Genomic DNA, 16,405 nt, shown 5'->3' with positions numbered 1-16,405 from the left:
AGAGAGAGAGAGAGAGAGAGAGAGAAAGAGAGAGAGGCTCGCGAACGAATGAGTGAATGAGGGAGGCGATACGGTCGGTGGTCCACGCCGCGCCGCGTTCTTCTCTCCGGAGGTTTTAATTCAGGTCAAGAGTATCCTCGCCTTTTTAGACGCTCCCTTGATGCGCGCGCGCGCACGCCTGTCGAAGACTGCCTTTTATGGTCTGGTATTTGAAAGCAAGTCGCCACTACTGTAGGCAGTGAAGGACTTTATCACGCTCCCGTCTTTTCTGAAAGAACTCACCGATTATTCTTGTTTTACTCTCGCGAATATACGAGTCATGTGCATTGTTGATACAAGACACACTTAGGGATTGACCGGTGTAAGACGTTCCTAGTGTTTTGACATTATATTGACATTTGTTATAGTAATTGCTAAGTGATAAATCTTATTTTTTTTCCATAAAAGTGTCAAGATGTACGTTTATAGCTATCAGGAGCTGGCTAATAGAATGATGTCATCCATGGAGGGTAAATGATCCTATTGTTGGGTGACACCCTGTAGTAGCTTTGAAATTTATTATTATTAATTTTTGATACACACGATTGAGTCTTTGTATTCTGCACATTTCTTTTCTTTAAGATGTAGGAGCACCTGACTAAGTAATGAAAAATCTCCATCCTTTTCTTTTTTTTATATAAAAATCTTCAAAAAATGTTAAGGTATATGTAAGAATTATTTAATAATTTTTGTATATTTATAAAAAAGTAATGAAAATTAACCTGGGAACAAATCAGAATATTATCTTGTGTACTAAGAGTTGATATATTCTAGATAGTCATAAGAAGAATTACAAAAGATTGTTTTTTTTTTCGAAGAATGTCCTAAACTGTACATTATGTGTATTGTAACAAATTGAAACGAAACAAATCATTTGTTTATACTAGTGTACAGTTGACATTCTTCGAAAAAGAACACATATAATCCTATTTATATTTTTATAATCCTACTTATATTTTTCTTAAAATTTGCTTTGTCATTTATAATTCTTTCTCTCTCTGTTCCTAAAATTATTTTTATATGTAAAATACGAATTGAAAGTGATTAAAAGTAAGTGTATCACTATAGAATTTCAGGAGGCGTTTCAGTTATTTGATAGCCGTGGGGATGGAAAGATCCATGTGTCTCAAATCGGCGATGCGTTACGCGCTCTTGGTCAAAATCCAACCGAATCAGACGTGAAGAAATTCACTCATCAACATAAACCGGATGAGCGTATTAGTTTTGAGGTATTTCTACCGATCTACCAGGCAATCAGTAAGTCCCGTGCCTCTGACACGGCAGATGACTTTATCGAAGGCCTGCGTCACTTCGACAAGGATGGAAATGGTTTCATATCTTCTGCGGAATTGCGACACCTTTTGACTACACTTGGTACGCATTAAACAGATTACTTTGACAAATACATATATGTGCGCAGAATTTTTATCTGTACTGTTGCAGGTGAAAAACTCAGCGACGAGGAAGTAGAAACGTTACTAGCGGGTCACGAAGATTCACAGGGTAATATCAATTATGAAGATTTTGTCCGCCAAGTCATGTGCGGTTAAGCTTAGCTACTTAAACGCACATAAGAGAGTATTATTATTATTATTATTATTATTATTATTATTATTATTATTATTACCGTTTATATATTTTGCCATTTATTCATCGAATCTATTAAAGCGTTTTACTTTTTGAAGTATCATATCATAGCACGTGTACCTATATGACAATTTATCTCGAGGGAACCCTAACATGAACATACTATTTTATTACGTACTATGAAAAAGAAGGTTAGTCCCTTTTATATAAGAGTCTAAATTAGTTAAACAATGGTAGGTAAAGAACAATCTAGCGCATTGTGCCTTGACGTATATTCCGATTTACGAGCATTTAGTGATATCGATAGTAAGACATACACCTATTATGCGATCTTCAGCGAGAATCTGAATTCCGCGGACATTCCAAATTTTTGTAAGATAGACTTCGAGAATTGAGAATGTCTGGCCATTTGAGAGCGAGGGCCGAACATTTTGATTTATGCCAACACTTAATGGCCATGTACTTTTCTTCTTTTTTTTATCCTCTTCGAATTCAATATATTAATTTTCTATGTAATTAAAAATGTATGTTCGAGAATCTTCCATCTACTGATAGATGTCCTAGAAAAAGTGCGCAGAGAGTATCCCCTTTATTTATTTATGCATGAGCGTATTTATGTCTTCGAAATGCGCAAGAAAAGATTATTGTACATTGCAATGAATAAAAAAGAAATTGCTCTAAGAAGAATTCGATGTAAAACTTCGTTGACGATGTCTTTTATAAGTAAAACCGGAGCATATTGTTCTTACAATGATTGTCCAATATAATTGTGTTATCAATTGGAAAATCCTAGGATTTCTTTCACAAATGCCTTATATCTATTTCTACAAATGTATATTAACTTTAATCTTGATTTATTTTTTATCTTTTTCTGGTCCTAGGAATTAAAAAAAGATAAATTAAAATTATAATATGCCCATTTCTACCAATGTAGTTTAATTTTAATCTTGTTCAACTAACTCTTAATCTTTTTCTAATTCTAAGAATAAACAGAGATAAAAAGAGATAAAGAATAAATTGAAACGTTAATTTATGTTAATAAAAACGGCCATTAGTAGAAATGGACATAAATTAATTTGCTGATGAATGAATCTTCCGAAATAAATGTCGATTAAACAATCAATGCCTATTTCTACTAGGGCCTATTTCTACTAATGATTTGCTTCGAAGACTTCGACATTCGAAGCAAATCATTAACTTTAGTAGAAATAGGCGTTGATCGTCTAATCAAAGATTCGAATTCTTTTAAATCTTCAAAGTTGATCTTTTAAATCTCAAAAGTTACAACAGTCTTAATTTCTACCAATATAAAATCCTTAATATACGATCATTTGTGTTTTTCACATTTTTTCTTTCAAAAAATTAGAAGTAATAAGTTTAAGTAATAAGTTATAAAACATTTGTATACAATTTTTTAATACACAACCTTATGAAAGATGTTAAAGTATATGTAAGAATCACATACGTCTATTTCTATCAATATAGATTAACTTTAATCTCGGATTAACTTACTCTTCATTTTTTTCTAATTCTTAGAACTTTAGAAAAAGCTAAAACTAAGTTAAACCAAGATTAAAATTAATCATTAGTAGAAATGGGCATTAATAATTTTCATATATTTGTAAAGTGATGAAAATTAATTCCGGAACGCAAAATCATCGTGTATCATGAAAGATAATCACCATGTATTGAGTGTTAGGTTAATTTTAACGTTGATTTAATTTGCTTTTTATTTCTTTCTAATTCTTAGGCCCATTTTTACCAATATTTAATTTAATCTCGGTTTAACTAATTCTTCTTTTTCTGAGAATTAGAAAAAGATAAAGAGTGAGTTTTAAACTGAGATTAAAGTTAGTCTACATTAATAGAAACAGGCTTTAAAACAAGAAAAAGATAAAAAATAAGTAAAATCAAGGTTAAAATTAATCTACATTGATGAAAAAAGACATAAAGTCCGAAGAATCAGTGACTATAGACGATATTAAAGATCAACATCCTCACAAGAGTTTGCGTCTTTGTGAATATTGAAGTGATTAAGAGTTAAAAACTGATAATATTGTACTAATTTTATGACTTATTAATTTAGTAGTATTTATGACTTATTAGTTTAGTAGTATTTAGAATTCAATAATATTCGATTTTTCTTTAAAATTGTGATTTCAGTATTATCGTCAAATTTTGATTATCAACAGAAATGACAACTGCAGAGAAAAAAATTGTAATTTTTCGGCAATATATAGGATATTAGAATTTTACAAGTATGCATATTTATTTAGGGAGCATTTATGTAATAAAAAATCATGAATTTAGTAATGTATTAGCCAAATATTTATGTTAATATAATATTTATGTTAATATAATAATAGCAAATTTATATCAATTGTCGATAATGTCAGTATTCTTCAATTATCTCCGGGCTCTTTTTATACTATCGAAAATTTGCCCAGGGTTGACGGTCTTTAGTATTTGATCGGTGCTATAGATTTGTTTTTTATTGCTGCACTTTCTGAACTAGTACACACAGTGCCATAAGTTGAAATGAAATAAATATACGTGTGTTTCACTTCAACTTATTGCATCGATTCAGAGTGCAGCAATAAAAAACAGACCTAATATTTTATACGTGACACCCTTAATCGGGTTTAATAATATCCAAAATTATAAAACTGGCCGATCATAGTCGTTCCATTCTATGATTTGCTAATTTCGTAACTATGGATGTTATTAAATTAAGACTGCCGTGCAAACAGAGGTCTGAGTTCGATTTTTGAACGTTCCAGCATTCGAAAATCCGCAAGTGGCGCCTGTGTGCGCACGTGGGAATTTACTGCACGTTGATTCGTGGACTTTTTGATCTGACGTCACGTGGTAGGGTCGACAGCGCTGTATACGCCACGAAGTCGGCCGCGATTTCCAGCAGTGTCGCTTCGAACATTGTTGGGTGAAAGTCGTGGAGTCTCGTGCGCCCTGGGTGTTACCGTAAGCCGCCGCAATCAGTTCCCATCGTCGCCGATCGCTACTCCAGCGAACATTTCGTGTTGGAGCAGTGCACTTAAAGCCGCCAAAATTTTACGAAGAAAGAAGTATGAGTATTAACTCCAGTCTGTCGTTAAGTAATAGTGAAAGTAGTAAAAAGCCGATAATGCCGAGTTTAATTTCCAGTAATTGGTAAGTAGCCCGAGTGACGAGTACACGTAACTGCGCCATTTTTGCCCTCGCTTTCCCTGCGAGTCGCCATTTTGCACGTCGCATCCTGATCTTGTGTTTTTATTTCTGTTTTTTTTCTATCAGCTTCTTTTCGTCATCCTTCCTTCTTCTTTCTTTCTCCCTGTTTATAAACTGTTCGATCTCGTATCATGTAATCATCATCATTATTACGTTCTCTTTGTCAGGCAGTTCGAAATATGAGACGGTTTGCATATCAGGTGAATATTCTCGGCTACGATTGTCGTTAACGTAATCGCTGGATAGAATGTGGTTGGAATGAGACAACTCGGCATCGTTATCCAAACCGTCTTTATCCATGCCTTGACAAGATGTCCCCTTGAGAACTAAGTATTGAAGTATCAGCTGCGCGACATCCACGCGGAGTGTCGATTTCGTGTCGCGGCCACGTGACAAGCTCGTAAAAAAATTATTCCGCGTATTATGATATACCTACTTTGTCACAGGTTCAGTAGCGTTGCCTCATCAGCTGTTCCGTTAGACGATCGGCGTATGTTTTTAATGACACGACGCCTTTCCGAGATAGATCCTTCTTGAATCGACGATGTAACATCGCGTTCCGTCTAAATAAAAAATAATATTTTGCAATAATATTTACAAAGAAAATAATTATTGATCGTCACATGATATCAAGAAAAAATGACTTGTCAGCTTGCGACAGTCAAAATATAAAAATATTGCCGAAACGGGCGACCATTCTCATCTCAAACTCCGTCATTCGCGACCTTCAACTCTCCGATCTGCCTTGTGTAAAACCAGGACATTCGTAGGGACATTCTTAAGCTTTGAGGGTTAATTATGTAACTTTTTCTAGAATAGAAACGTGAGAAATGAATATTTTTTTGTATGTATGTATATATACGATACACACATGTATAAAAATTTTCATATTTCCGCTTTAGAGAAACAAATAATATGATCGATATCCTGGACGAGATTTAACTCAGGATCTTGTATTTAAAATCTTATTAAGATCTCGAGATGGCTCATTCGCTTCAATAACATTTATCGTTTATAATTTTTTAGTTGCTTGAAGAAAAGAAAAAATAAAAAATATACTTAGACATACTTTTATTGCTCTATAATCAATTATTACATCAAAATTTGCATTTCAAAATAAATATTATATGGGAAGAATGATTTTGCTGAAGTATTGTATTTAGGTATAGATAGATCTGAAAATAATTTTGTTGGACTATCAAAATAATTATGTAGGTCATTCAAATTGGTCGCTGGAATATCAAAACTTTTTACAGCATTATTATTTTGATCGTCTAACAAAATTATTTTCAGATCTGTATCTAACCAAATTTTTCACAAATAACACTTCAGCAAAATCTTTCCGCGTAAAAAGTTTTAGTGATTCAAAAAGTATTCAAATTTATTTTTTGTTTTTTTTTCTGTTTTTTAGTTGTGTCATAGCAATGAGCGATGTTAACCATTTCATTGACTGATTCTCAAGATTACGTACGATGATTTTAAATATAAAATTGGAGTAAAACTGTTCTCTCTTTCTTTTTCTTTCTCTCTCTCTATGATTTAACTAACCTTTTCACGCGGAGCCGCTCATTACCCTATAATATTTTTTTTATTGATTCATATATTAGAGATATTGCTTCGGAAATGCTCTCGATATCTAATCTAGAACGGATACAATTTTGAAGATATTTATCTAAACGAAAGCGTGTGTGATACCGAATACCGTTTATCTGACAGCTGTGGAACTTTCCACAATTCAAACGGTTTGAGTTGACCTAACGGACGGCTCTTGATTAAACGGAAAACGGCTGATACGGTCAGTTAAAAATGTAGGAGACATTTCTCGTGATTAATTTTGTGAGCCTTGTTTCTATTATGGAACGATATTCAATCATCTCCAAAATTATGCAATCAAGTTCGAGATATACATCATCAAATGTTAAAATTCGTAAAAAATACTATTATGTTATACTGTTATTTTATTTATCAGCTATGTAATCGATTATCTAATCAGCTATTTGAAATTATTTTTTGATATGGAGAGAAATAAATAAATAAATATCGATATAAAGAACTTGATTTATATATCTATTATATATTTGCAGTTTCATTATTTACGATTTACGAAACAGAATTTTTTCAATTTCACATTTGTGTTTATACTTATTAATTCAAATATACTGCGGTTAATAAATTGTACACGTATAATATAATAATTCACTTATAAACAAGGAACATTTTTAAACCGTATTTATCACCTGCCCTTTGTTATATATAGGATATATTAGATGTCGTAATTTGTATGAGCTTTGTCGTAATTAGCAATTAGGTGTGTAACGATTTCTTTGAATACCCTCGTGGAAAAGCAGATGTACGAACGTTCACAGTTGCATCCGGGTTTGAATTTTTCAAGCAGCTTTGTTCGTGTTCCAGACTAGAGCGAGTATTCCGTATGTGAAACAATTCAGAGAGTGCGATATTCGAATGTTATATAAAATGTAGGAAGATATTTTAAAAATTTTGAGATAAAACGATAAGAACATTTATATCACTTGAAAAAAAAACATTTCGAATTATTCGAGATAAGGAGAATCTGTATCGTTAAAAAGGAAAATAATGAGAGAGTCGATATCTATGATTCACTCTCTTTACGATCATGTTCACTTTGCGTGAAACGGGCAATGCGCCGTTAGAACAGCGACATTGGCTTTGTGCTTTCTTTTATAACGTCAGGTTGCCTCGTGCCTCAGCCAATCGATATACGGCCAGCAATGTCGCTTTATCTCAAAGTTACATCTTTTGTGAGCCAAACGTGATTTCTGCCAGCTGGGAGAGCGTTCGAATTTGACTACTGACAATTGTCCTAAATTAAACGATAACGTTGAAATAAAGAGAAGAGCTCGAATGTTTTGTTCGATCATATTTCTCAAAGGTGATAGTAACGCGCGTACGTGATTCTCACTGCGAAATCATATCCGTCATATCACGATGATACGCGAACAATGAATAAAGTTCTCTCGTAGCTTTCTATATTTCGCTTACTTAAATATACGTAATACGAATTATTATTACGTTTTTTGTGTGGAAAGACACTGGAAAGAGTCTGATTGCATTAATTGAATCTTACAATTCTAATTGAGATAACTAGAATTTTTTGATATAATCAGAATTTTCTCCTTTGTTGATTTTCAATTAGAAATTTTTTAGTGAACGATTTTGTTGAAGTATCTAAAACTTTAGCTGAATACAGATTTGAAAATAACTTTGTCGAGTCATCAAAATAATTATACAGAACATTTAGACGACAAAAAATGATAAAAGACATCGTAAAAGGTTCTAACATTTCAGCAACCAATTTAAGTCTTACATAATTATTTTAGTTCGAACAAAATTATTTTCCAATTTTTGTATCTAACTAAATTTTTAGATAATTTAGTAAAAATTCAGCAATTCGTTCTTTCGCGCCTTTGTCTTAAAAGGCTTTTCAACGATTAAAAAGAGTAAATTTATGTAATAAAAATAAGATGAAGAAATGAATTTAATAAATTTGAAAATATTCGATTATGCCATTCTTACTTATTTCTTTGGAAATTCCTTTAAAAAAATTATTAAATATTATTAAAAATTTAGAAGTTTTTCGATATTTTTCACATTTTACATTTTTAAATACAGGTCTCTAATTGATCGCACGTACTCGAGTATCATCTATTTTTGGCTGCATTATCATCGTTCTCGTTTTTTACGTGATAAGAAAAAATACTGATAATTGTAACACATTACCAGCTTCTGCGTACATAATTGCATTAATACCACGATTATTGCCTTATATCCCTTATATAATTTCATTAGTCAGCGAATTAGATTAATACTTACTATTATATGGACTGTAATTAAAGGACGAATCATTTCTTGTTTGTACAATGACACATATGTACTGAGCAATAAACAACATGAAACTTCAAAATATTTTCATCCATGTTGTTTTTTTACTTTTTGTATTTACAACTAAATTTCGATGTATTATGTTAAAATGTATTATGTTAAATATGTAGTTATTTTTAATGTTATCTTTAGTGATTAATTCTTGGATCCTAAGTTCATTTTTTCAAATTAATCGATTTGAAAGAATGTGCTAATAAATACGGAAGCAAACATTTTCGAATAACGTCGTAAGGTTTCTTCGCTCCTACGATTCATCCTCTTTAAGATGAGTTGTTACGTTAAACGGCTGATTGCGAATGATAATGTCATCGCATTCAAAACATTTTGTCCCCGTGGAAGAGTACAATTGGATGATATGTTGCAGGCATGTACGTTTCTAATTAAATTTGTCAATTGGTTCCGAGAAACTTCCAGAACGATTAATAAAACACGAACGAGGCTCGTGCAGAAACGTGCAAGGTCGTTGTTGCGTGAAGAGTCGCGGAGCACGAAGACGAATTATTCTGGAATTATTTTGATTTCGTTTGTGCGTTCGTAAGCAGCGTTTACAATAAGAAAACTTAATCTTCAAGCTTTAACCCATAAGAAATTAACCAATCACAGTCAATTATTCTCCTCACATTCGACTGTGATTGATCAGTTTCTCAAAGCTTAAGTTGTATGTCTTAAAATTTCGTTGTAGACGCTTTGTATACGAACGTGTATCATTTTTTTTTTTCGAATAAATATCGAAGAAACCGACGCGTCTTTTATTGCATTCTGACATATCGCAACGGATGAAGAATATTATCAGGCTATATTAAACATTTAAACGTAAATAGATGACCTATTATTACATTCTATATCGATAACATTTGAACTTGGAAATCGCTTCTAATCGTATCTTTGATTTTTCTTGAGACTTCCATATAATTGAGGACTATGTGAAATTTATTTATTACGTCATTTTTTAAATTGGAGTTCATGCGGGATATCATAAAACACACTCGATTTTTGTTATTTATAATTTTACAAATTATTGAAATTATATACTGGAGATTAAATACTTAGGGAAATCCTCGTTCGTTAGTCAAATCTAAGTGTGATTGATACTGTCAAGAATTATCAGTCATTATGGATTTTTCATAATCCATTTTAAACTATAATCGTGATAACCGTGATTGCATCATAACAATACATACATTCTTCAGCAAAAATAATTTTATATTTAACCAAATTTTTAGATTTTTCAGCAAAATTATTTTTGTTGAAGAATCTAAAAATTTGGTTAAATATAGATCTGAAAAGATATATAATTTTATTGAATCATCAAAATAATGGATGTGTGAAGTTAGCACCGAATCTATAGTTCCGAATCTATAGTCCTATATAGAATCCGGAGAGTTCTGATCAGAGTTCTAGGTTCCTTTTAAAAAGTTTAACATAATTAGTTAACAAGTTCAAAATAATTATGTAGGAATTTCGAGTATGATAAGCAATGCTGCCAAAAGTTTTAACGTTCTAGCAATCAGTTTAAATGTTCACATAATAATTTTAACGATTCAACAAAATTATATATTTTCAGATCTGTTTTAATTTTTTAATTCTTCAGCAAAGTGTCCTTTCCTTTGTATAATTCTCTTCTTTGTACAATTTTCTAAATATTGACATAAGGAAATATTATATATCAAAATATATCAATATATCAATATATCAATATATCAAAAATATCTCTTTGATAATTTATATCACGAGAATCATTGTTATTCAAAAAGCAAGATGCGATTATTGATTGCATAATATTGTTATGCTATTATTGTTTGAGACAATATGCCAATATAACTAACTAATATGTAATGGGTGAACTATAGATCTTTATTAATATTATTACTTTTAAATGGCCTATTTACCTTAATTGCTGCAACATGCACGCAGACATATATACGCAAGCGCAGCAAATTATTTATAAATTGCGCGTCATAATTTAATCTCATTTACAAAGTGTGCGGATACACAATTACTCTTTAAGTCTGATATTTTCTGATATCAAGGTGAGGCAAAAGTAGAATAAAATATTTAACCTGCATGAATTATTCGGTCAAAAACGTTGTAGATGTAAGCGAACCGACCGATCACATATATTTCTCTCTCTCTCCGCAACGCGCAAAACACGCATTATTGTTTGGCGGAACGCCCGTTTAAATGACGTCGCTAATACGATTCCCAGTCCGACAATACTCAATAAAGACCTGAAACGACATCAAAGACGACTGTAACTGACAATTAGCTTGATTGAGTGAAAAGTGAGTCGTAGATCAACATATGTTTGGTATAATTATGTCGTATATTATGCGGCGTACATGGTCATGCCAAATATTATGTTGACCTATAACTACGACTCACGTTTCACGACTTAGTTACAGCCATCTTTGTGCTCAGATCCTGACGCGTGTACCATATAAATCGCATACCTCGGCTGCCTGCTGTGGCAGTCGCGCATTTTCCCTTTAACCGTGAATTCCGTTCCGGTTTTTTCCGCACTGTTTCGCCGCGGTAGACACGACTCGACGGGACGTCATATCATCATCGGTGAAAACTCCCTACCGTTCGCTATATCCCGTTGAAATTTCCACTCAAATGCCAAGGTAGACATGTCTTTTCTACTTTTTTTCCGGTACATTCTCGTGACATTCTGGCAGAAACGGCGTATTATCAATGACATTCGCTGATGATGACAGCCACTGTAGTTGTATTTCGTGCGATCACCAGTTATTAATAAACATTTAATAAGATTAAATGCTTTGATTCGCGGTAGTATATCTAATCCTCTGTGATAAACCGATTATCCTTGGCTTGGAGAAGAGTTATATATGCATTCTGAAATTACATAAGTATATATTAAGAATTTCAAGTCTTGGCAGTATCCACTGTGTTTATGTCCCGAATACGTCAGCTGCTCTTGAAAGAACAACATCTCGTGACGTCAATTGGATGTTCATATTTCTGAAAAAAAAAGAAAAAAACAAGTATTTTGCGTATTGATATTTTAATGATTTATCTTTTTTCCTTTATTGTAATCCTCAATCATGCTTGTGTATATCCTTGCATACCAATAACAGTTCTAAACAGATTGCATTGTTATTTATTTAAAAATAAGTCAATTTTTTTAACCTTCGACTGCAGCAACGGGTCATTTGAATCCGAAGCGAAATTTGAAGACGATTGATACTATAAAGTTTTAAATTGCAATGTGTAAGTAAAAAAACTTTGAATCTTCCTCTATCAATCGTCGTAAAACATACATTCATTTGTATTCTGTATTTTCAAAATTGAAGACGCTTTAAAATTTAGATGTTATATTTTTTATAGCTGTAGTTGAGGGTTGATGTACTTGATTGTTACAAGATATGGAATTTGGGTTTAATAATTAAAATATACATTGCAGTGAAATGTCTAGTAAATGTATGGACGAGAGCCTAGAGGAAGGCTCTAGACTGCAACAGCACTACTGTATAACGCTGGGCGTGGGGCCTCTGTGGTGGTCCTGATGTGCCCCATGCCGCATTGTCTGTATCTACAGTCAACACAGAGAGCCGCGGCGTGGGGATCAAGCAGAGTCAGCTCTCTGTGAGCTCCCACATTGTACAAGTACGTACTTTTTATATTTAAAGACGACTTTAGAAATCTGTTTATTTACGATTGCAAGTGTGAAATAACAAAAGCTAAATTCTGATTGATCGCATTTTTTTTTTGTTACGACTTACAGGAGGATGAATTGTTGAAAGCCATAAGAAGCAACGAACCATTGCGTCTAACATTCACTCTCCACTTGACTGAGAGTACGTCCGTCGAGTGGGAGACCGTAGCATGGCGCCGTTGTCTATACATTCGCGTACCTAGTTGCCTTCTGCCTGAAGGATCAAAAGAGGGCTTTGTTTCGCTCCTAGAATACGCCGAAGAAACACTACGCTGCACCAATATCATTGTTTGCCTTCGCAAAGATAGATCAGACCGAGGTACTTGTCGTTTGCCATTCTTCGGCACAAACGTCGAAGACTTTTGCGTTGATGAGAAAGACTCACCGTCTAAATCATTCTGTTGTTATGGTCTAGCAATGCTGGTTCGTACCTTCATGTTCTTGGGTTTCACGGTCCTGCCGCCAACTCATGCCTTGGTACCACCAGGCAGTGACGCTGGCAATCTCTACATGCTCTATGCCATCGAGTAATCGGCAAGCAGTTCTGCCTCTCAAATTTAACGCGCAGGTATTGATTCGAGAGAAAAGATACTGAAGTTTCTCAGCTCTACAATTTTTTTTCTACTATTTGATTATTTAATCTCACTCATTTTTCGTTTACTGTAACGACTTTCTCCTCGCTTTCTCATGAATTTAGTATATGATTTCATGTAATTATTTGTATTTTGTTATATTTTATTACAGGTACTACCAAATCTAAGGTAAAATTCTGAAAAGGACAATTGGAAAATTCTGGGAAACAGCACATTTTTCTTTTATATTTTAAGTTTTACTATACATATATAATTTGCTTTTTCTTATTAGTTGCAAATTTGGAAATATATAAGTTTCGAAAAATCACATTTATATCAAACGATTATATTTAGTGCGGAAAAACTTCGGCGTTAAATTAAAGAGGCTTGATGAAAAAACAAAAAAAAATTATAGTCGCGAATACGTAGAACGCGTACATAAAAGGCTTTCAATGGGTATATCGATTCATTCTCTTGAACACAATGTTAATAACTCCTATAAGAGCATATAAGCTGCTGACAAAGCTTCCCACGTGAAAGAATTTGACGGAATCTGTAGTCGTACTGAACAACTAACATCACGGCAACGAACTGTCAAATTTTAGAGAAAATTTATTATCGATATATCTCAATGTTAATTGTGGCAGATTGGGTACCACCGCGTTATTCTCCGTAATATATGTATAAGTACATTTGCTTATTATTTTTAAGTATTATCAATATGTATAATCTAGACTTTAATATCTGTTATGCGAGTACCAACAAATAAGTTTTGATCGCTTTCGTTCTATCATTTAAGAATGATATTATTTATGAGTAATTGACTGATATCCTTTATAAACTGTGCAATTATCTTTCTGTAGTTCCGAACAAATTCATGTTCATGAAATAAAAAAAAATTGCGCAAACATCTAGTAAAAACAAAATTTGGATGATTCAGTTGACTTTTCGTAAAATATGAATCTTTTTGAAATTTTATTTATGATAAAATGTGTTCGTATAAATTGATTACTAGCTAACTTAAAACAGTGCTTCCTATCATGTGGATGGCACAGCTTTGCAAATTTGAAACCACAAATCAAAAACATGAACGTTACATTATGTTGCGCTCGAACATGAAGGAAAACATTTCACTCATAGGATAACTGTTCCGATTACTACCGCTAAAACATAATGATAATTGATATGCTTATTTTAATGTTTTTGAGATAATAGATATCATTTTTTATGTTCAAGTAAAAACTTTAACATATACAAAATAAAAGCAACAAGTTCGAAAACTAATTATTTAAATATAGAAAGAAAAGTGAAAAAAAAAATATAAGATATTGAAACACATATTACTGCCAGTCTTTATTCAAATAGTGCATCTTCAATTACCACATATATCTAATACTGCCACTCATTTACTATGCATACTATTAAAATCATTTTGGAAATCTCGATAAAAATATCTTTAAAATATCATTTAGTAATGTTTGTTAGTAATATTTACTATATCGTTCTACACTAAGAATACCTACCTAACCATTTCTTTAGTCAAAGACGTTCAAATTGGCAGTAATTAGCGAATTGATACATATGTTCATAACAGAACTAATTTACTGCCGGCAGTAATGCTGACAAATCTTAAATAATTATCCCTAACGCTGCTATTTCAATAAATCCCTGGTGGAAAAATTTCGTTGAAATTATTCCACGTTTTGGAATATTTTTTAGTAAAGTTTTAGCGATTTATTGTTAAAATTCATTGTCAGCAAAATTTCATAGAAATTTCAGTTTAATTTCAGTGATTTTTTTTAGTATGTTAACTAAAAAATTCACTTTCAGTAAAATTTTTTCGCAGGGATTAGAAGAATAACCTATCACCTTTTATGATTATTTTATTAAAATCATTTAAATGTTATCATAAAATTACTTTAGTTCATATAAAAAAGTGAAAATACCACGTATGCTTACACTTTCAAGTTATGCAATTCAGCTTCACTTCTAATTAGAACATAAAGTTTGCATCTTCAGTAACATTCTTAACTTCTTTAATTGTTTTATATTTGTAAAATATCTCATACAATTGTGCTTATATTTACATAACAGTCGCAGTTTAATATTAATGATATTTTTAATGTATAATGATCTCATACTTTCATAAAATTGAAAAAAAAACAGCAGTAATTAGGACACTGGCAGTAATTAGAACAGTTACCCTATTTTTCTCAAAATATTCAAAATTGGAAGGTACTGAAAATATATAAATCTTATTTATCATTATCTAAGCCCTACATGTTATTAATTTTTATAATATATTTTTAGGTGATAGTATATCTAAGTATATAGTATATATCTGGTAATTCCCAATCAGTTAACATTGGAGAGATTTTGCTAATAAATGCGTTCTTTAGTGTTGACTTGATAACAGACAACATGAAAAATATATAAAAATACAAAAAAAAATGAAAAATACTAGAAAAAGAAAAAAATGTTAATAGCTTATTAGAAATATAGATAGAGATAAGTACAGAGTGACGGACTATTGTATGTTAACTTCACGCAAATAATTGTCGATTTGCCTTAAGTTTTTAAATTGAACAATTCCATGCATTTTATCCCGTCAGTTAGTATTATATATTCGTACCTCTGATCATACATACACATATGAACACACATAGACACATACAAAAAGTGAATATGTATGCTACGTTTCTTATTCATGAAAATATAATTGCTAAATAAACATTTAATAAAACCTATTATATCGTTATTTTACTGCTTACCAAATTTACTTTAGAGTTTTATTTATTAAACATCAGACTTGACTGATAAAATAAAATGCGGAATAATACAAAAGTATTTTTATTTAATACAAACTTTTGTGCACGAAACGTATAATTAAAACACATCATTGAAAAGACAAAAGTATAAATGTACGGGGCATTTATTTTAAATATTTTTATGTGCAAAAAAATATTGCCACAATACGTTGAAATTTGGCATAATTTTATTAATATTAATATACAAAATAACTTGTCTTGCAACTTATCCTGTTTAATTCAAATGAAATACATATTTTAATCCAATATTTTCAAACTAAAGTTTAAAATTGAACTATATTTATTATTATGCTGTCATTTATATTTTTTATTTAATTAAATATGTAAAATCGAATTTTTATTCAAAACACTATCAAAGTGAAGATTCAAGAACAGATTTAATATATATTTTCATCGTATAAAAAAAGTCATGTGTTGTACACCTCCTTTATGCTTCATTTTATATCTATATCTCTATATATATATATATATATATATATATATATATATATATATACTTACTAATAAACGTAACTACGTTACGTTTCGTTTTATTTTACGTTTTAGTTAAACTTTAA

The 16,405-nt window shown here is 31.6% G+C and overlaps 2 protein-coding genes across 2 annotated transcripts; both read left to right on the top strand.

The window, feature by feature from the left end:
* Positions 1 to 454: 454 nt before the first annotated feature.
* Positions 455 to 1,589, top strand: LOC105622270 (myosin-2 essential light chain). Its single transcript, XM_012203690.1, has 3 exons — positions 455 to 509; positions 1,108 to 1,413; positions 1,483 to 1,589. Exons 1-3 carry the CDS (start codon positions 455 to 457, stop codon positions 1,587 to 1,589), a joined length of 468 nt encoding a protein of 155 aa, XP_012059080.1.
* A 10,611-nt stretch (positions 1,590 to 12,200) lies between these two features.
* On the top strand, positions 12,201 to 12,979 carry LOC105622338 (ornithine decarboxylase antizyme 1). The gene is made up of 4 exons (XM_012203757.1): positions 12,201 to 12,261; positions 12,332 to 12,399; positions 12,518 to 12,767; positions 12,864 to 12,979. The coding sequence occupies exons 1-4, from the start codon at positions 12,201 to 12,203 to the stop codon at positions 12,977 to 12,979; spliced, it is 495 nt and encodes a 164-aa protein (XP_012059147.1).
* Positions 12,980 to 16,405: the final 3,426 nt, after the last annotated feature.

This window comes from Atta cephalotes, assembly GCF_000143395.1.
Source record: "Atta cephalotes unplaced genomic scaffold scaffold00043, whole genome shotgun sequence".
In the NCBI taxonomy this organism is placed as follows: Eukaryota; Metazoa; Arthropoda; class Insecta; order Hymenoptera; family Formicidae; genus Atta; species Atta cephalotes.
This window is presented reverse-complemented; position numbering and strand designations above follow the sequence as displayed.